Here is a 20,836-nt window from a genome sequence, read left to right as displayed (position 1 = left end):
TTTATTTATTTGGATACTAGTACTAACGTAAGATAAAGACAGTATGATTCTCTTTATCAGTGTTTGGAATGAGACAGTCCCTGGCCAAACCATATTTATTACATCACATACTTATTTTATTCGTCATTTTAGATAGTCATATTATTTTAGTATTGATTACATCACATAGAAACAAAAAACACAGAAAACATGTCTATTTGTTTATTTACTTTTTAGCGAAACATACTTCAAAAAAATGTTACTAGTTTTGGAATTGATCCTGAAAACGTGCGCGCGCATTGTCGCATAATTCAAATTTTGACATATTGCTGTCAGTCGATGACAGTTCTTTGTTATTGAGTTGCGTTGCATATAATATTATTATTCATTTCAATATTACATTTATGGTGTTCGGTCTTATTTTTGTAGCCTTCGGAATGAAATAAGAAAAAGATTAATTTAAGATCAAATCCGTGTTTAGGAAATAACTTGAATTCAGTACCTACCTATCACTTTGAGTGCATAGGTAGTTCAAAAGCGTTTTCAATAATTATTTTGTATTTTGGTGTCACTATCTGCAATAAACAATGAAGCTGGTGGTGCCGTTAATTAGTTTAATTCACGCTATAATCGTCGGGGCCGGTCAAACACCGACACCAATTGTACTATGGCATGGAATGGGTATGATATTATTTGACTTATACCTTATTTTTCTATATTGGACAGTTTTGCCGTTATTTAAATATTATAAATTTCAAATAAAATTTTTACTGGTGTTTTATTGATCTAATTCTTTATAATATTGAATTAGTGGTGTTAATACACTTTTCACGATGTGTTTTGACATATTCGGCAATATAATTATATATTATACATTATATTATAGTTTCTCATTACTTTAGCAGGCCCCATCATTGCATTGTCATTAAATATAAAAACAACTCATTAAAAATTAGTGCTGCTGGGAAATGCATGAAAATCCATTACCAAGAAGTTTGTGTTACAAAGTAAATAAGATCTTGAAACAAGTCATAAACATATTCTGAATTATTTTTCCTTACTTTCAGGAGACACTTGCTGTGCATTCTACAGTCTGGGCGGCTTCAAAACATTTTTAGAAAAACAAATACCAAATGTGTATGTCATATCTCTACGGTTTGGGAACAACACTATTGAAGACCGGGAGAGTGGTTTCTTCATGGACCCTAATGAACAAATAGACTATGCATACAAAGTACTAGAGGCGGACCCTAATTTGCAAAATGGCTTTAATGTGATTGGCTTTTCACAGGGATGCCAGTTTCTGTAAGTAATTTTTCTAGTTTTGCATTTCTTACCCACAACACAAACCTCATTAGTCATTGAGCTTACAGTGGGACTCGGTTGTTCTGTTTAAAATTGTCCTATAACATTTATTTATTCATTTACTCTGGGTTTTTCCTTGTGACAGAGTTATGTAGTATGTTTATATAATATTTTGATTGTAAGATTTGCCCCCATCAGCTTCTTGCCATTGCATCTCTTAGGACTTGCAAATCAACCATTGATTGGGCCATGTTATTGGTTTTATACCAATGTATAAACACTTAACAATGATATATTAAGGTATCATAGCCACTTGTTTCCTATGCGTTTAAAACTACATCAGTTTGGGTACTTGCAACTTTCAATCTGATTTATAGCTTGAATGAATGTATCTTTAAACTTCATTAGTGCTTCCTGAAAACTGCATAAGTACATCTGCTAATAGATAATGTGACTTGATAACTCACACTGGGCCAGCTTAACTAGCCTAGTAAATGAAGTGATGATGACTGGTCATACAGATTGAGCATAAAATTGTATGTGGGTCAACCTATACTTAAAATATTTTACATGTGGAATGTGGACTAGGTATTATAACTTATCTGTATATTATATTTAAATACGGTGGAAGTTGCGACGACCGGTTTGGCCTAGTGGATAGTGACCCTGACTACGAAGCTGATGGTCCCGGGTTCAAATCCTGGTAAGGGCATTTATTTGTGTGATGAGAATGGATATTTGTTCCTGAGTCATGGGTGTTTTCTATGTATTTAAGTATTTTTAAATATTTGTTTATATATAATATCGTTGTCTAAGTACCCTCAACACAAGCCTTATTGAGCTTACTGTGGGACTTAGTCAATTTGTGTAATAATGTCCCATAATATTTATTTTATTTATTTATTTTTTATTTATTAGTGGACTCTCATTAATTCGAAACTTGAAGGACTTCTAAAATATTACGAATTAATGAGTTTGAAATATCAAATGGTTCGAAATTTTAGCGATGATTTTTTTGTTTGATTTACCAAGTGCTTAAAAATATATTGATTTTTTTATAAATATCAAGAGATGTCCTAGGGAACTCATGATAGCTTCAAATTATAGAGAGGTTTGAATTATCACGGGTTTGAATTAACGAGAGTCAACTGTAATATAAAAGCAGATGTATAAACTTTCTATTGTCATTAAAGGTTGTACTTTTCTTAGCTATCTTTAAAGGAAATTCTTGCTTGAGTATTCACAGAGACTTATCAGATCTGCAACAGTCATTGTTATATATTATCTATGATCTATATATTTACTAGTTTGTTATAAGAATAATATATTGTACTTATAATTGTGTTTGGAAACCTTATGTTGAAATAGAAGTAATTTTCACTTTCTTTTTTCAAACATATGAAATGATGTTTCCTAATAGGTCTCTAGAAATTATTAAGTTCGATAAAGTTGAATTGTATGAAGCTGCAGCTACATTTACATTATTATTAATTCAAGAGGCAAAGTCTATTTGTCTTCCATTTATCTGTTATACAAGTATGTCCGCTCTTTGACCTTTATGATATGGTACAAGACTACATTAATATACTTAGGTAGGTATTACACTAATTTATCTTTACATCTCTAGCAAAATTAAAAATTGTATAATAAGATTTTTATATGTAGTATTTACAAAATTTGGTGTATATGGACAAACATTTTTAGAATAAATTAGATTTTGCTTCTTCATAGCTTTCACTGAAAGTTCAGGGTCTCGGGCGTTTCTAATTTTACTTGTACCCTCTGAATAAATCACACTTTAAAAACTTAGACAACGGAATTGGTCGGCACTGAACTGAATCCAGCAGTAGGTACGTGATTTGATACTTTCCTAACTATAGCTTGTGGTGTATAGGTACAAAGTTCTACGCCTTTTCCTGCGTAGGAAAGTGATTTTCTACAGTAATTGCTAGTCGTGCGATGCAAGTGTACGACCTCAGTGTTGAGCGGCCAAGCGGCTCATTTGGCACCTGGATTCGTAGTATTCGTTCCATATCTTCAACATTCGCGGTTGAATTTATCTAGTAGGGTTTCTTTTTAAACAAGAGTAATTAAATAAAAAAAAATAACTTAGGAAATCTAAGTGGGAATTAGGTTTTGATACATGGCATTTGACTGTCGTATTCAGTTTTGATTACTGTCGTGTCTTTTGTGACACCTGGGGGCCTACCGCGAAAATCGAAATTCGCAAATTGCGGGGATCTTTCTCTTTTACTCTCACTAAGACGTAATAAGAGTGACAGAGAAAAATGCCCGCAATTGACGAAGTTCGATTATCGCGGTTATAGCCCTAGTGACACCCCTTCAGGCAACTTAGATAAAACGATTGACGTAAGAATCATCAAAATTGGTCCACGTGTTTGATCTCTAGAGTGCCACAAAGGAACGAACATAATATACAGTTTTTTTTAATACTTCGTCGGTGGCAAACAAGCATACGGCTCGCCGGATGGTAAGCAGTCTCCGTAGCCTATGTACGCCTGTAACTCCTGACATCCGCTGTGCTGTGCCCTACCACACAAAGCGAGACAACATTCACAATGCCCCTACCTCTCTTTTGGACGTAGTTTAAGGACGTACCCGGGCCCAGATTGATAAGCACATAATCATCCTTTACATAGCGCAGTCGACTAACTCTAAAAAATACCGGTTTTAGGCGAGGCATGATCCAGCGTTATGGCCACAAATTACCTCCAATCAAGAGCTTCATTTCCCTCGGCGGGCAGCACCAGGGCGTGTACGGGCTCCCGCACTGCATGGCGGTGTCCCACAAGACCTGCGACTACATACGAGAGCTGCTCAACTATGCGGCTTATCAGAGGTGAGTTTCGTGTTTCGAATTTCCTGGTTTCTAAATGGCCCTGGAATCCTTCTTAAAACTCTAGAATTAACGCAGGCACAGGGCATCCATTGTTACCTACCAACTTATTGGAATTATTAGGTACTTCCTTGGGATATTTTACTTTATTGAAATGCGACTGTCTTTTCGATGCAGAAGAAATCTAGGCCTTGACAGAGTTTGTTCATTTTTTTAACCCAAGTCCTGTGAAACTTATTGCGTAAATAAGCGTCGTTTGAATCGTGTTCTCATGTCGGCTAACCCCTTATTCAAAAGCCAATTATTTTTCACATCAAATTTTTTTATCTTCTACTTTTTCCTCATCAGGACACGATACCGAATATGCCTAAACTGATCCTCACTATTTTTTTTAAACCTTGTAGGTTTTGAGCCCTGGAACCCTAATTCATGAATCTAGTAGGGGCTTAAAAACTAATTTCGTAAAAAATAATCATTATGTCACCTGCAATAATATTTTTCTTAAGGCAAATGTACATGTTCGTATGCCAGGCTTTTATACCTCTACAAATAGGACTGTCATATTTTTGCAATTGACTGTCCATTAGAGGTTAGATATAAATAGATTTATTTATTGGTACTAATCATACGCTGTCAACATTGGAGGCAAAGTTCCACATTTCATGATATTACTTATCACCAATATCAATCTAATTAACTGTCACGGATTTAGCATTCCCGTCACGCAAATGCCGCCCAATATGGATATGGAAGTATAGGATGGCATTGTTATTGATTCTCTAGTGTACGTCGATTGACCTTGGGTGACCTTCGTAACCAATTACTCTAGTATTTATTGCCATATCCACTATAAATTACAGTTTGCCCGCTACTTGATTGATTAGTCTCGCCTTATAATAAAACGTACTGTTATCTTGCTCAACATTGCTTACTTTGACAAACATTGCCTTGGTCTATCTACCTATATAGATAGACAGATAAACTATTTGGTATAGAATCACTGAATTTTCATCCTAGGTAAATATTAAGGTAATTGACGGTATTTAGGTATGTACCTATTTAGTCATAATGTAACAAACCGTAACGGACGGTTACAGTTTACGGTTCAATTTCTGGTTAATGATCAATTCTAATTAACGTTCGGCCAACACTGCTAATATCTGTGCCTTGTGGAATTCGATTTATGCCATTTTTAAGCGACTGGTTTCCAAAAAAAGTACCTACTGTATGTAATATTTGATCTCCAGTCCAGGGGGAACTCTGCTCCCCCCTGGCGACACCTTACCTAGCCTAAATATGTCCATCCTAATCAACGGTCCAAACTTAGGGTAGTATTCCACCTGTCCAATTTCTTGGCCAATGCGCATTGCGTCTCACTCTCTCATTGAGCAAAATGTGAGACGCAAATTAACATTGGACCAAGAAATTGGACAGGTGGAATACGTAAGCGTTCTGTACTTATGTCTAATTTCAAAATCGCTCCTCCTAAAGTATTTATAGCCGTGAAAACTTTAGAAACATAGTCAATTTTCGCATTTGTATTTAGACATTAAATACGCGAATATTTACTTTTATGTACATTTCTGGTGTTAGTTGCTAGTTACACTAGGCGACGTTTATATTAGACGCCAGTATTTGCACTCGATTTCAATACTCGATCACGATCAGCACACAGACCTTGACAGGTTCTTGATAAAAATTTAACACTTATAAATTATTTATGTTCTGTTACATTATTTACTGGTAAACGGACAATATAGGTACCCGATAACGATATGATAGCACGAGAAAAATGACTGTTTGATCTTGTTTATATCAAGCTTGTAATAGAGGGGGCAAAGTTGTTGTTTAACCGCTCGTGCTAATATTGATACCCGAGCAAGCGAAAGATTCCAAAATTGAAAATTGGTTCGAGAAGTGGAATCTTGAGCGTTGCGAGGGTTTCAAGGCACGGGGGCTCTTTGTTTTCCTTGCAATGTTTTTATCTTGTATTTTCTTAACCTAATTTCAGTTGGCTCCAGTCATCGCTGGTCCAGGCTACCTACTGGCACGATCCCCTCAACGAGGAAGAATACAAAAGGAAAAGCATTTACCTTGCCGACATCAACAATGAGTTGAAGATCAACGAGACTTATAGGTATGGTGAATAAACCTTAGTGGGTGAAATTAGACCTAAGGGCTCAGTCAAATAATAATAAGGGCATGAATACCGCAATTCCGGAATCCCGACATACCGGAATATCAGACTAATTTTTACGATAATTCAATAGTTAGCACTATTTTGAGGTTATAAAATGTCTTATCTGTAAAAAAAACGGGGTATAGGTAAAGTGTAGATTTTATAATATTGTTGTGAAATTTCACTTCCATTGGTAGTTTAGGATTGTTTCTTATTCTGATTTCGTATCAATAGAAATGTTGAAATATTTCGTAACAAAAAATAAATCGAAACCAAAGGGCGAGGTTTTGGTCACAAATGCGTAGGCCACCCCTCTGCAAAAGGCTCAAGCCCTAAACTCATAATATTACCAAAACACCAGTTGTCGAGAAACAAGCTTTCAGTTCTTTTCTTTCAAAAGTCAACGACCGAGACAATTATAATCTAATATTCCCAAACACAATGAAACGGCGTTGTTTTATTACAGAATTATGATCACCTCAGATCAGCGCGATGGTACAGTCAGCGTCAAATACTTCGTAGCAGTAAAAGTAGCCAAATAGTTCGGTACACCATATATTTAGTATGGTGTACCGAACTATTTGGCCACTTTGACTGCTACGAAGTATTTGACGCTGACTGTACTATCATATTGCATTGTCACCCAACTCACATAAATATGTGAAGTTTCAGCTCAATCGGATAGTGGGAAATGAGTCTAATTAAGCTTGCAAAAGTTGATTAAAAACGTATTGTCAGCATCAAAAGTAGTGTATCAGACTACGCGTTAAAAGTATCTACCATTCTCTGAAAAACTGTTGCAGATAGTTTTGAACGTGAACTGTTGAGATATATCTCTATTTGGAAAAGTGTAACAGATACTTTTGGTTGGCGCGTTGGACAGGTGAAAATAAATAATAGCTAATAACTTTTAATAAATGAATATTACTTATTTGGACTCGTGACTTATTATATTATCTATGTGTATTTATAGATCAAACTTGAAGAAGCTGGAGCATTTCGTGATGGTGAAGTTCGATAGCGACAGTATGGTGCAGCCGCGAGAATCCGAATGGTTCGGCTTCTACACTCCAGGACAAGGCTCGCAGCTGCAGACGCTGCAGCAGTCCAGGATATATACCGAGGTGAGGAAGTATGCTCAGGGAAGAAGGTGGAACATGTCGTGATGGTGAAATTCGATAGCGGCAGTATGGTGCAGCCGCGTGAGTCGGAGTGGTTCTGGTTTTACACTCCGGGACAAGGCTCAGAACTGCAGACGCTGCTGCAGTCCAGGATCAATTCCGAGGTAAGGAAGTATGCTCAATATGAGAAGCTGGAACACTTCGTAATGGTGAAGTTCGATAGCGACCGTATGATGCAGCTGCGTAAGTCGGAATGGTTCGGGCTCTACACTCCAGGACAAGGATCGGTGCAACAGACGCCATAGACTTGGCATCAGTGTTGGCCGAACGTTAATTAGAATCGAACATAAACCATTACAAATTGGACCCTAAACTGTAACCGTCCGTTACGATTTGCGATTAAATTTGTAATGGTTAACGGTCAATTCTAATTAACGTTCGCCCAACACTGCTTGGCATATAGACTAAAATAGTTCGTACATAGACTATTCTAGTTGTTTTTAATTATTTAATAAAAAAGTACTTGTGGTATTCCAGGACCGCCTGGGCCTGCAAGCAATGGACCGCGCCGGCAAGCTCGCATTCCTTTCCCAACCTGGCGACCATCTTCAGTTCGACGAGACGTGGTTCATTGACAACATCATCAACAAATACCTTGTTTAGTTAATTATGTTTAAGAATATATTTTATTTTATAGGCTATCATTGACTATATGGGATGTGTAATGTCTAACACATTCGTTTTTCGATTTTGACAGCTTATATGGATGGCGTTTTACTGATCGTCAAAACACATTTGATAATTCAGTTCTTCCTCGTTTCCTCCTGCTTGAGGGTCGCAACGACATGAGGTCATTATTGTGCCCACAATAATGACCTCATGTGGTCGCGACCCCCGGTCACAGAATAATCATAGAATGGAGAGCCTTGGTGCTCATCAAGGCTCTCCATTCTGCACGATTTTTCAGTTACCACAGATGAAATGGCGCTATGGCGCTAAAGAAGAGACGCTTTCCGTATACATTTTCGTACATTGATCCGCCTGTTGACATCTCTATTGGTGTCCAGCTCGCACAGTGACGTTGACAACCGGCCTCATGGGCGGGACAGCAATATAATTATGCGAGGGCAATAGATATAGCAACAGGCGCGTCAACTCTATATGGAAAGCGTCTCTGCTTTATACTTACATTGGCATCTATTTTAGCTGTTAAAGAGGTCCCCCTAACATTGGCATCTATTTTAGCTGTTAAAGAGGTCCCCCTAACATTGGCATCTATTTTAGCTGTTAAAGAGGCCTAAATTGTTTATTACCTGTTACCTGTGACCGCGGTTAGACAAAACCACTGTACGTTTTGATGATATAAAATATCAGTATGGTGACAGTTTAAATGTTTTAATATACATCCACATACGCAGCGTTGTATGGAGGCTGTCAGTCTTCCATATTTACTAGCCTCTGTTTTAGTATATTTCTTTAGTAGTAGACATAGATTAGTATATATTATTACTGGACTGAATTACAGAATCTCATTTTCGTAGGAAACGAAAATATTGGCATTCGTGATTTTATATTATGTACTTAGTGAATTACTTATACTTATCAGTAAATATATTTATTTACATAGAAAGTGATGATTGCTACTGCATTAATAGTAAGTTTTATCGAGTGTTCAACGATACATATACTTACCTTGCATAAATGATGTTGATTTTATATAATTGGGTATACTAGGCCTAGGTGAATTGGCCTATATTGCTTGTACGGGATGGTTAAATATAATGGACCCTCTAGGGCAGGGGTCTGTAACCGCGGCCGCATGCGGTTCCTTGGAAGTAAAATTGCGGCTCCTCGAGATACCTAATACTAGTGATTTCTAATTGCGGTTCTCAAAAATTTGCTGACCCCTGCTCTAGGACCACCCGAAAACGTGATAGCTCAATTTGCTAGAAAGAAACTTAATATTCTTTTTTCTAGGAAAAATAACAGATTCACGGATTAACTACATAAAGACCGTGTACCTACGCATTGACGCGCTTCTGAGGAGCTGGTATCAGTCGGTAACTTGACCTTTAGCGGCGTACCATATAAGAAAAAAATGTATCAATTTTATTAGAATATAGAAGTGAAAGTCCTGTTTTAAAAGCGAACGAAATAAAACATTAACAACTCTGTTCCATTTAATAATTATTTTAATTTTAATTGGAGGTAATTTGTACTATTAATAGGACGGTGGGACGCTAGAGGATAAAACAAGGTTTTTGTTAAGCTATGGCTGTTAAGCGTAGAAACAAATCAAAAGTGGAAAACTCACTGTCTTGGGTGGGACTTCACGACCACCGGATTCAAGTGAATCTAAGTGAGGCGCGTTTTATGTGATCTAAACTTAAAATGAATCCATTCACAAACAGATTACAAGGATCGTGAAGTCTGTCAGTTCTTTGATACACATCGCTTAATGTTTTTATACATTTAATTTTCTGCCTTATTATAATAATCATAAGGCCAATTTTACAAGCACTATAATAGGGTTGTTTCCATCTACAAATCTTAGGGCAGAATTGTATCCCAATAAATTCTTTTGGATTACAAGAACATGTTAAACTACTTTTAGGGGACCTGTAATGACCATATTTTTGTAAATATTGAATTTAAAATATCTTTTGGCACACGTCACGTGACCAAACTCGAAACGTTTTTGAAAATTCTGATGACGTCACAACTCTCGGATTGACAGTGTCGACAGTTAGACGATAAACAACAAATGACAAATGTTCGTTGACAGCTCGTATCTTCTACGTGTGTATGTAGTTATCTGTCAAACCGTAAACTGTGACGTCACACAATTTTCAAAGAGCGTTTTGGGCGCGAAAGCATCCGTCAAAATATATTTTGTTAATTTAACATATTTAAAGCCGTTTTTAGTATAAAAGTTGAATTTTAGGGCAACTTTTAGTTAATATAGAATGTAATACAAGCGTTTCAAAAAATTGGAAACAACCCTATTGTGGGTGGAGTGTAGTTAATATCTATTTTATTCTTTATTTATTTTATTTTATTTATTACAGATAAATCACAATTACAGAATATTTGATCAAAAAGTATCGTTAAACCACAATGGTTTGTCTCGCGATACTCCATTCCGCAGTATTTAATAATTAGAAATACAATGCAATACACATTCTGTTTATGTTAAAGTAGAAAATTAAATCCATTGGAGTTATGTCATTCGCAAATTAAAAAGACGACCTGTATATGTTATTGTTTATTAAAGCCACGCCACGATCAACGGATTCAAGTCCCACCCAAGGCAGTGAATTTTTCTACCTTTCATTTGTTTCTAAGATTAAAAGAAGGATTAAGATTTGATGCATACGTTCAATACCTACAATGTACAGTCAGCGTCAAATACTTTGTAGCAGTCAAAGTGGCCAAATAGTTCGGTACACCATACTAAATATATGGTGTACCGAACTATTTGGCTACTTTGGTTGCTGCAAAGTATTTGACGCTGACTGTATGTGTAAGTGTGTACTATTGCTGTCCTCTCGGTATAACAATGTCATCATTGTATTCTAAATTTGTTATTCATCTCCTTTCGTTCATAAACGATAATTTATGCAGGTCGTCTAAATTTAATGACAGATAGCTCAAACGGATTTGATTTTCTACCTTTTTTTTTATACTACGTCGGTGGCAAACAAGCATACGGCCTGCCTGATGGTAAGCAGTCTCCGTAGCCTATGTACACCTGCAACTCCAGAGGAGTTACATGCGCGTTGCCGACCCTAACCCCACCCCCCTCGTTGAGCTCTGGCAACCTTACTCACCGGCAGGAACACAACACTATGAGTAGGGTCAAGTGTTATTTGGCTGCAGTTTTCTGTAAGGTGGAGGTACTTCCCCAGTTGGGCTCTGCTCTAGATCTGGAATGACATCTGCTGTGCTGTGCCCTACCACACAAGGCGAGATGACATTCACATTGCCCATACCTCTCTTTAAACAGACACAAAATAATGTAGATATTAATAACACGCCACCCACAATTATAATGCTTGTAAAATTGACCTTACGATTATCATAATAAGGCAGAATTTTAAATGTATAAAAACCGTTCGTCAATCTCAAGCGAAGTGTACCAAAGAACTCATAGACTTTGTAATCTTTTTGTGAAAATTAGATGCATTTCATGTTTAGATTACATAAAACGCGTTTCACTTAGATTAAGCATTTTGTTACTGTAAACCAAAAATATTAAGAATTGCACTGCACTGAAAATGGGTATATACTTAGTCTAGGACAATTTCGTGCTTCGAATTTAACAGCTATACCTAGTTAGTGTCATCCACGACGACGCGCAGATTTGTCAAATCTAACCTTTAATAACATGACGTTATGACTCAAGGCACGCGTCTCCGTAAATGACACAATTATATACACGAGACGAGATCATAGACCACTCATCCTACATCCTACACGAGCTGGTGCTATACTAAAAATTTCAGTTTGGCTATTCAGTGACTACAAAATATACGGCGCAGTACAGCGTCATCTATTTTGTCTGTCAAACTAGGTGGCACCTTTTTAGAGTTCCGGACCCAAAGGGTAAAACGGGACCCTATTACTAAGGCTCCGCTGTCCGTCCGTCCGTCTGTCACCAGGCTGTATCTCATGAACCGTGATAGTTAGACAGTTGAAATTTTCACAGAACAAATATTTAAAAAAAAAAAACAGAATAAAATAGTACATTACGATACAAGTGCGAAAAATAGGAAATTCGAAACGAGTGGCGATAAATTAAAACACGACCGAAGGGAGTGTTTTAAATCGACACGAGTTGCGAATTACCTATTCGCACATGTATCGTACAATGTTTTACAGTACATATGGCCCTTTAAATGTTCGACACAGTAACGTAATATGCTACTTCTCGCACTAGTGCTATAAAGTAGCCCCATATGTACTGTAATAAACATTTAAAGGGGTTCTCATACAAAAAACGGGTTTTTTTGCCGTTTTTATAAGTAATGGTACGGAACCCTTCGTGCGCAACTCCAACTCGCACTTGACCGGATTTTTTTATTTAGACGTTACTCTCTATTACAAAATTACAATAATTATCTCATAATGTAAACATTTGGTTCTGAGTAAATAAAAACGTGATAATAGATCTACTTCTAAAACAAATCCATTATTAAACTTTTCTTGTGTTAAGAGCCCATCAACGTGCTCACTAGCGCCACTGCTAAGTAATTGTGATTATTTAAATTTAACGATATATATTTAAAAAAGGAGGCCGCTGTATTCTGTATTTAAGTACCTTTTCAATACATCATAATAATTTTTAAGTTGCTGGATTCGTTAATTTAGGCGTCCAAATTTAAAACGGCCGTTTTTTGTTATGAGTTCATAGATCGACAAATCCAGCAACATAGAAACTAGTTTGATGTATTCAAAAGGTACTTAATAAATACAAAATACAGTACGTAGTGGCCCCCTTTTTTAAATATCTATCGTTAAATTTAAACAATCACGGTTATTTTTCAGTGGCGCTAGTGAGCACGTTGATGGGCTCTTAAGCTAGTATTTTTTTACTAGGTACATTTTAACATACTAACCTACCAAAAAATTGCGTAAATCATCCCCAAACAATGTTAATAATGTATTACATAAGACTGGCAACGCGTATTACTCTAAAGCCCGTTCAAAAACGTTAACACTCATTTTGCCACACATCTGATTAACTGTATTGTTCAGACAGGTTATAAAATTAGTCAAAATTACAATTTGCACATGGTAAAATATTACGCTCGTTAAAATTCAGACGAAAATGATCTTTTATTTAAAGTGGCGTTTATTTATTTAAGCGTATGGCGTAACATTGTAGGCAATATTAATATACAATCTATTTATTATAAGTCGACATCCAGGCCACGCAGCCAACTGATCGCGTCCGGTGTCAAATTGGTATAGAGGTCCTCCGGGCTGCCTTGGAAACGTCTCTTTGGGCATCGTTCAACAATGTGCTGGGTAGTTTGTTCTTCAAGGCCACAGTCACACAACGGACTCTCGTTCCATCCCCGTTCCATCCGTTGGGGGATGAACGTTGCTCACGTCCGCAGGAGAATGCTTTAGATACCCTGCACGTGTCCCCTGGGTAGCGCTAAACGAGCAACTACAATAGAGGCGATTGTAGACAATTTGTTTCCACCTATACTTATTTCGAATGCAATAATTATGCTCCAGAACAAGAATACATGTCAACAGACTAGAGATGTTGGACCTTCTGTCCGCATCTGCCAACTAAACATCGAAGGCATTAGCCGCTCAAAATGTGACTACTTGTACAGAATCCTGATGGAGCAAAAAATTGACATAGTTTGCATTCAGGAGACGCACACCAAAGACGAACAAGACCTGGTTAATAGAGGTTCCATTCCGGGCTACTCCATTGTTACGGCGGTTCATCATCCTAAAGTGGCGTTGAAAACACTATTTTTGTTCACAATTTTAACTGACTAGTAGCGTTGTCATCTCTCTCTATCACTCTTCCATATTAGTGCGACAGTGACAGTTGTGTTTCGTTCGCTACGGAGCGCTAACGATTGGCACGTTGGCTACGCACACTTGTGGAACGCAACGCCCCACGTTAGGATATAATGCGCACGCGTTTCGGCACATGATTTAATTTCGAGCAACCACCGAAAGCACTCACTTGTGCGGCGTTTGATGGTATTTTAACTATTTCTTAGGCGTTATTTGGTTTACGGCGTTACAGTTCAGTGCATAGTATTTACAATGAAGTTTTTGGTTTCTTTATTGTTTATAATTCAAATCGCAGTTGCTGTAAAATACAGAACAGTGTTACCTATTGTATTATGGCATGGAATGGGTAAGATATTTTTATATAGTGTTTTCTTTTGTTATTATAATAATTTTATTAAGGAGTTATTCCTACTAAACTTCTGGGAAAGCAAGAAATGTCAGCTTTTACTAGTAGTAACAAATCGATGATGACAGGTGAGAGTAACTCGAGAAGGATTCATCCATAAAGCGTGTGCCATGTTATTACTTAGGTTAAAACATTGACATACATATTTTACGGGCACTAATAATGGTGCTAGTTCAGCGGTGTCACTTACGAATTCGAGCCAAGCGTGACACCGCTGTACTGCGGGCCTACCGCGAACCACGTTCGACGGGTTGCCTCCCTGTCACACTTACGCACGAATTTACAAGTGCGACAGAGAGGCAACACGTCGAACGTGGTTCGCGGTAGGCCCTCTGGCCCCATTCTTATTGCCCGTGAGGCTTGTCCTTAGATATATGTCAATGGGTCGGAAAAATATGACATCACCAAGGGAAATGATGACAAAATACCACGTGTTTTTTTTTATACGCTGCACGAAATTAAAATATTTGTAAAACTAAGCATAATTTATGCAAAACAAATTCATTGTTAGTGGAATTTCACCACAGTATTTATGTATTATGGTAATCCTTAGTGTCGGCTCCGAATGTGATAATTATTCAATTCAATAGCTTTGATCCTATAAGTAGGTCTACTGGTGATCTCGAATAAGGGGAGGGGGTAGCGTAAAATCTCCAAGTTCGGGGCGTGGTCAAAATAAAGGAAAAATGTTACTTACAAATATAATGATTTATAAACAACCCCAAACTGTCTTCAATTAACAGGAGACGTATGCTGTCTTCCCATAAGCACAGGAATCTTGAGACTCTTCCTATTCAAACACATCCCAGATGTCTACATCCTATCTATGGAGACTAGCGACAATAGTATAATAGCGCTGGAGGACAGTTACTTCTTGAACCCTAATAAGCAAGTGGACTACGCTTGTATGGTGCTGAGAGCAGATAAGCACTTGAAGAACGGGTTTAATGTTATCGGGCTTGGGCAAGGCAGTTTGTTCCTGTAAGTTTTTAACTCCACGAGTGTTGTAAGTTTTACATGTGTCTCTTGGTGCCGTCATATGAAATCTAACCCAATTAACAATAGCTACAACTAGATCCTAGTAACTATAGTACAGTCAGCGTCAAATACTCCGTAGCAGTCAACGTGGCCAAATAGTTCGGTACACCATACTAAATATATGGTGTACCGAACTATTTGGCTACTTTGGTTGTTACTAACAAGGAAGGGTACCCAACTGTCCGACTCCGATTTGATTCATTTTGATATATGTTATAGAGTAGTCTAAAATAACAGACACGTATTTTTTTTTAGCTGCCCAAACTCAACCTATTGGGAGAAATTGTCCTCCAAAGTACTAAAAAATTACTTGTAAGTATTTGACGCCGACTGTATAATAGCTGTTGAGAATAGTTACTTCTTGAACCCGAACAAGCAATTGGACTACGCTTGTGTGGTGCTGAGAGCAGATGAGTAGGAACTACTTTAAGAACAGGCTTATGTTATGCCGGTTCCACATGCTTGGCTATAAACGCCAAAAAGCAAACAACAAACACGAAAGTGTGGGTGGATGTTTGTCCGTTTTGTTTTGTGATTGCTAGTGATCGGCATCGGTGTCGGTTTTTTTACATAAAACAAAGGGGTGTTCGACAAACTGGCACGTTCGCTAAATTTGGGAAAGCCGTGTTTGTGTTGGGTGATGTTTGGAGTTTGTAGCAAACACCAGGCATGTGGAGCCGGCATTAAATTAATTTTGTATTAAGCAGAATACATTCTGCAAACGATGTCACAAAGCTTAGAAAGAAAAGTAGAAAAACTTACTGTTTTGGATGAGGTTCGAACTCGTGACTCTGGATCCCTAGCCCATCGCTCTGCCAACTGAGCTACGGAAACTTCACTCGAGGACAGCGAATATTATGCTGACTAGACGCCGACGCTCAAAAGACGCTAGTGTGTGGTGGCACTATAGCCAGCGTTGGTCTTCCGTATTTGGATCGCTAACTTCTTGCGTACATACTTATTTACGATGGGCAACGTGCAGAGAGGGTCGCAAATCTGAACGCGCCTTAAGAAAATCAATTAACAAAGTTCATATTTATTACACACTTTTAGTCGAGCCGTAATCCAGCGATGTGGCCACAAGCTGCCTCCCATCAAAAACTACATTTCTTTCGGAGGCCCCCAGCAGGGGATATACGGCCTTCCACAGTGCATAGCCTTGTCTCACCAGACCTGTAGCTCCATGCAAGAACTCCTCGAGTTAGCGGCGTACCACAGGTAAGTAGAGTTAGACCAAGCTAAGTTAGCAGCGATTTTGATAGCCCAGACGGTAAGTGTTAAGTAAACGTCATCATTTCATAGAAATTTGATGTTTAAAATAACACTTGCACTGTTAGGGCTAAGTATCAAAATCACTGCCAACTTAGCTTGGTCTGACTCCAAGCTATTATTTTGTTATTGCGATTTTTATAGATAATTATACCTACAGACCCAGATCTACATAACCCAGAAGATTCTTTCTCTGACTTGAGAACATATAATGTAGCCGTTTTACAATTATGACCACAATCAATAGGCGGTTAGTGAAAAACCTAATTGATCCAGTTAACCAATGGAATTAATCGTAATTCTGTTAGAAAGTGCAAGTGTCGTTTAATAACGACAAGAGTTTACTTTTCGGTAATGACGCCCACAGAACAGAGAAAAACATAATTTTCAGTTTTGTTATATTAGGTTAGGTTAGGTTAGGTCTAGGTAATACTTAAGTGGTTAAAACCAGTACCTAGTTCTTAATCTTTCAATGGTAGGTAACCGTAAACTCTCTATAATTATATTTTGCCACGAACCATCAACTGTTTTAAGGGCCTGTTTCACAAATTTCAAGTAAAGTCCTGAATAAGCTACTTGCCACTTATGTACCTGACGAATAAAGTCATCGTTGGCGTTTCACAATCTTGAAATAAGCTTAACTGGAAGATAAAGTGCTAGGGCCTGTTTCACAATGTCCAAGTACCAGATAAAACTTCCTGCAAATCTTAGCATATTTTTTGATCTTCAGCCTGTAATAGTGTCCAACTGCTGGGAAAAGGCTCTCCCTGTGACCTCCACAATTCCCATAATTTTACTCCAATTTCTAGCATGACTCAAAACGCCATTATACCAGCGACATACTGGCATGACCCCCTTCGTGATGATGAATATAAGAAGAAAAGTATATTTCTCGCCGATATCAACAACGAGCAAGTCATCAATGAATTGTACAGGTACATACCTAAAGACAGTAATGTACAGTCAGATGCATAGAGAGGTGACCCCTTCCCCCCCCCTGCATACAATCAGTCTATGCAGGGGGGTCAACTCTCTGCAGCTGACTGTACCTATAGTTTTTTAATAGGCAACTCGACGCCCATATGTAATCAGCAGAGGCCCTACCGCGAACATCTAATATCAAAATTTTGTTATACGTCTCTCGATCGGTCGAATATGCAAGAGAAGGGGATTAACGAAATTTTGATTTATTTATGTTCTCGTTAGGCCCTCAGGTGGCCTTTAGGTTGATATAGCGCAGATGGAGAGTAATCATCCTGTCTTCAACCGGTGTATACCGTGAACCAGTAAGTGACAAAATTAAATTAAATTAAATTAAATAAACATTTATTTCAGAATTAAATTTCCATATTATATTATATTATATTAGTAACTTATTACCTAATATACTAAACCTATATTAATAACTATTTTATTTTATAATGTAGAAGACTAGCTTGATTATTATGGGCATGTAGGCTACTCCAGTACTGCCAGAAAGCGCCATCTACCCTGTCCGCGACTGTGGCAAGGAGACTGTTGGCGCTGCCGCGCACGCGCCGCACCAGCGACGCCACCCGCTTGCGCATGATGGCGTGGAAGCCGTCGGTGCGCGCCTCCGCAAACATACCGCTAGCGCTGCAATAACGCGGCAGCCCCAACAGCATCCTAAAAGCATTATTATATTGCACGCGCAGGGCGCTGTAAGTTTTTTGAGTAAAGTTGATCCATAGGCTGCAGGTGTAAAATGACTGACAGTACGCCTTAAAAAGGGTGATTTTAACGTTGCTAGTACACCTTGCGAACCTACGAATCAACATATTACTTCTTACTGCCAGCGCCCTACGCTCCCTTTCTACATCTACATCATCTTTTAGCGATGCGGTTACCCAGTGTCCCAAGTACTTAAATTCCCTTACTACTTTAAGAGGAGTGCCATTCAGTCTCACTCACAAAACCTAGTCTAATGGAATTCGAAGCAAAAACTAGGTACTTACCTAATATCTTAAAAACCCAAATTTTGAGGCGAGACAACCGAAGAAACTGCCAAAGATCATCATCTTCCCTTTTTTTGCCACGGCTCATAGGAACTTCGGGTTCGCTTGGCAAGTAATCTCAAGAATTCGCGTAGGCATAAGCTTTCCAACTCAGATGTTTTGCTTCACCGAAAAGTGACTGTTAAATCAAATGATGTATCGTACATAAGTTCCGAAAAACTCATTGGTACGAGCTGTGGTTGGATGGAACCGGAGGTCACCGGATTGAAAGTTGCACGCTCTTACCGCTAGGCAACCAACGCTGTTGGAACGGACTGTAGGTATAGGTGTTTCTTATAAATTAGGGGATAATGCTACTATTTACTTAATCGGAATATAAATATTTCTCACAGTCCACGCTAAACTGATAATTGTGTCAATGTTATAACCGGAATATTGCCTTCATTGACATATAGCTAAGGACAGACCTTATGGGCACTAATAATGGTGCCAGTTCAGTGGTGTCACTCACGAATTCGAGCCAAATGTGCAGTCTAACGCAACTAGTTGCGACCAATCGCGTTGTGGCGTTAGACTGCACGATTGGCTCTATTAGTGTGCGTGACACCGCTGTACTGGCCCCATTCTTATTGCTCGTAAGGCCCGTCCTTAGATATATGTCAATCATTGCCTTGCTTTACCTGCACAGATGGAACCTTAAAAAACTGCAGCACTTCGTGATGGTGAAATTTGAGAATGACAGTGTAGTGCAACCTCGGGAGTCAGAGTGGTTCGGCTATTACACGCCTGGACAGATGCAGGAAATGCAGACGCTACGGCAATCTAAGATTTATCTGGAGGTACCTAATTACTTACTCTATTTTTGTTGCTTACTTTCTAAAGTGATAGTCGTAGACGGGATTATACTGAAAAGTTAATTTTAAAAATTTCATGCATAGGCTTTCTTAACCACATATTACGTTCACATCAGTCTAATCTTACGAAAAAATCTTTAAGAAAAACAATGCATGATGTAAGTAAATCTGTATTTTTTGTATGTTATTTGCAGTCCTTGGAGGAATGTGAAACTATGTTTTGCAATCAAAAAAATGTTATGCTCCCTGCGTAATTTGCGAAAAAGTGCATAGGTATATTTTAAAATACAGCTTTACATCACGCATTGTTTTTTTTGTTGTACCTAAGATTTGACCGATGTAGGTCGGGAAATAAAAATTCGAGCGCTTTGCTATGTGTAGTGTACCTTCTTATTAGATCCGGGTATCATGTTTTTCGAAGGCCAGACATGGAATCATTTAAAAATATTTTTGCCATTTAAGGCTTTCTTATTTTGATTTTATTTATTTATATATGTAAGTCGGGTGACAATGCAATATTATGGCACCATCAAGCTAATATGATGTGATGATGGAGATAGGAGGTGGCCCATAGGAACTCTGTGATGAAACAACGCAAGCTGTGTTTGGGGTTCTTAGAACTGTCTCGATGAGTATTAGTTACCTGTGGTAAGAAAAGTATAGTCACCGATAAAAACTTGTACCAAAAATAAATGTTTTGTCTAAAACTTATTGTGTATTAATAAAATTAAAGAGGAACGCGGGCGAGATACTGTCGCACCACTCCTGTGCTAGCCCGGCTGGTAAGTGTATCGCATATCTTCTGTTAAAATAACATTTGTCATTTTAGGATCGCCTGGGACTACAAGAAATGGACCGTGCCGGTAAACTTGTTTTCCTATTGCATCCCAACGAACACCTTCAGTTGGACTCGGCGTGGATGTTTGAACACATCATGCCATATCTAGTTGATAAACAGTTCAATCAAGCTACGGACTATGTGTCAATTAATATCTAAATTAGCAGCTCGAAATGAGTAATCCATATTGAGATTGAAAATTTCCTTTATCTGATAAGGTAAGATATTGCAACAATCTTGTTAATGAATCTTAGCCATTAAATCAGTTTAATCAGCGAATAAAAAGGTGTTAAATAACTTATCCTAAAAGTTACTTGAATTACATTTTAAAACATTGAAGAGTGTTTTTCAACTTAAATTCCATAAATTCTACCTGTACCTATTAAAAGTACAAGTCGAAAGCTTGAGTAGATAATGTTGTTGCAACAGTTCATTTATTCAGCAGTGTGGTGTGTAATAATAGTACAT

General features: G+C 37.9%; 2 protein-coding genes across 3 annotated transcripts; both read left to right on the top strand.

The window, feature by feature from the left end:
* Positions 1–346: 346 nt before the first annotated feature.
* On the top strand, positions 347–9,507 carry LOC133523417 (palmitoyl-protein thioesterase 1). Of its 2 annotated transcripts, XR_009800223.1 has the most exons (7): positions 347–660; positions 1,047–1,284; positions 3,980–4,144; positions 6,153–6,278; positions 7,294–7,444; positions 7,979–8,697; positions 8,737–9,507. XR_009800223.1 is itself a non-coding variant. In XM_061858976.1 (6 exons), exons 1-6 carry the CDS (start codon positions 567–569, stop codon positions 8,102–8,104), a joined length of 900 nt encoding a protein of 299 aa, XP_061714960.1. In that variant the 5' UTR covers positions 347–566; the 3' UTR covers positions 8,105–9,507. The 2 variants fall into 2 exon arrangements, 1 of the variants encoding a protein (XP_061714960.1); XM_061858976.1 differs by having other exon boundaries at positions 7,979–9,507.
* Positions 9,508–13,541: 4,034 nt separating this feature from the next.
* Positions 13,542–20,707, top strand: LOC133523416 (palmitoyl-protein thioesterase 1-like). Its single transcript, XM_061858975.1, has 6 exons — positions 13,542–14,333; positions 15,137–15,374; positions 16,485–16,649; positions 17,510–17,635; positions 19,365–19,515; positions 20,360–20,707. The coding sequence occupies exons 1-6, from the start codon at positions 14,240–14,242 to the stop codon at positions 20,525–20,527; spliced, it is 942 nt and encodes a 313-aa protein (XP_061714959.1). The 5' UTR covers positions 13,542–14,239; the 3' UTR covers positions 20,528–20,707.
* Positions 20,708–20,836: the final 129 nt, after the last annotated feature.

The sequence above is a fragment of the Cydia pomonella genome, chromosome 12 (genome assembly GCF_033807575.1).
Source record: "Cydia pomonella isolate Wapato2018A chromosome 12, ilCydPomo1, whole genome shotgun sequence".
NCBI lineage: Eukaryota > Metazoa > Arthropoda > Insecta > Lepidoptera > Tortricidae > Cydia > Cydia pomonella.
This window is presented reverse-complemented; position numbering and strand designations above follow the sequence as displayed.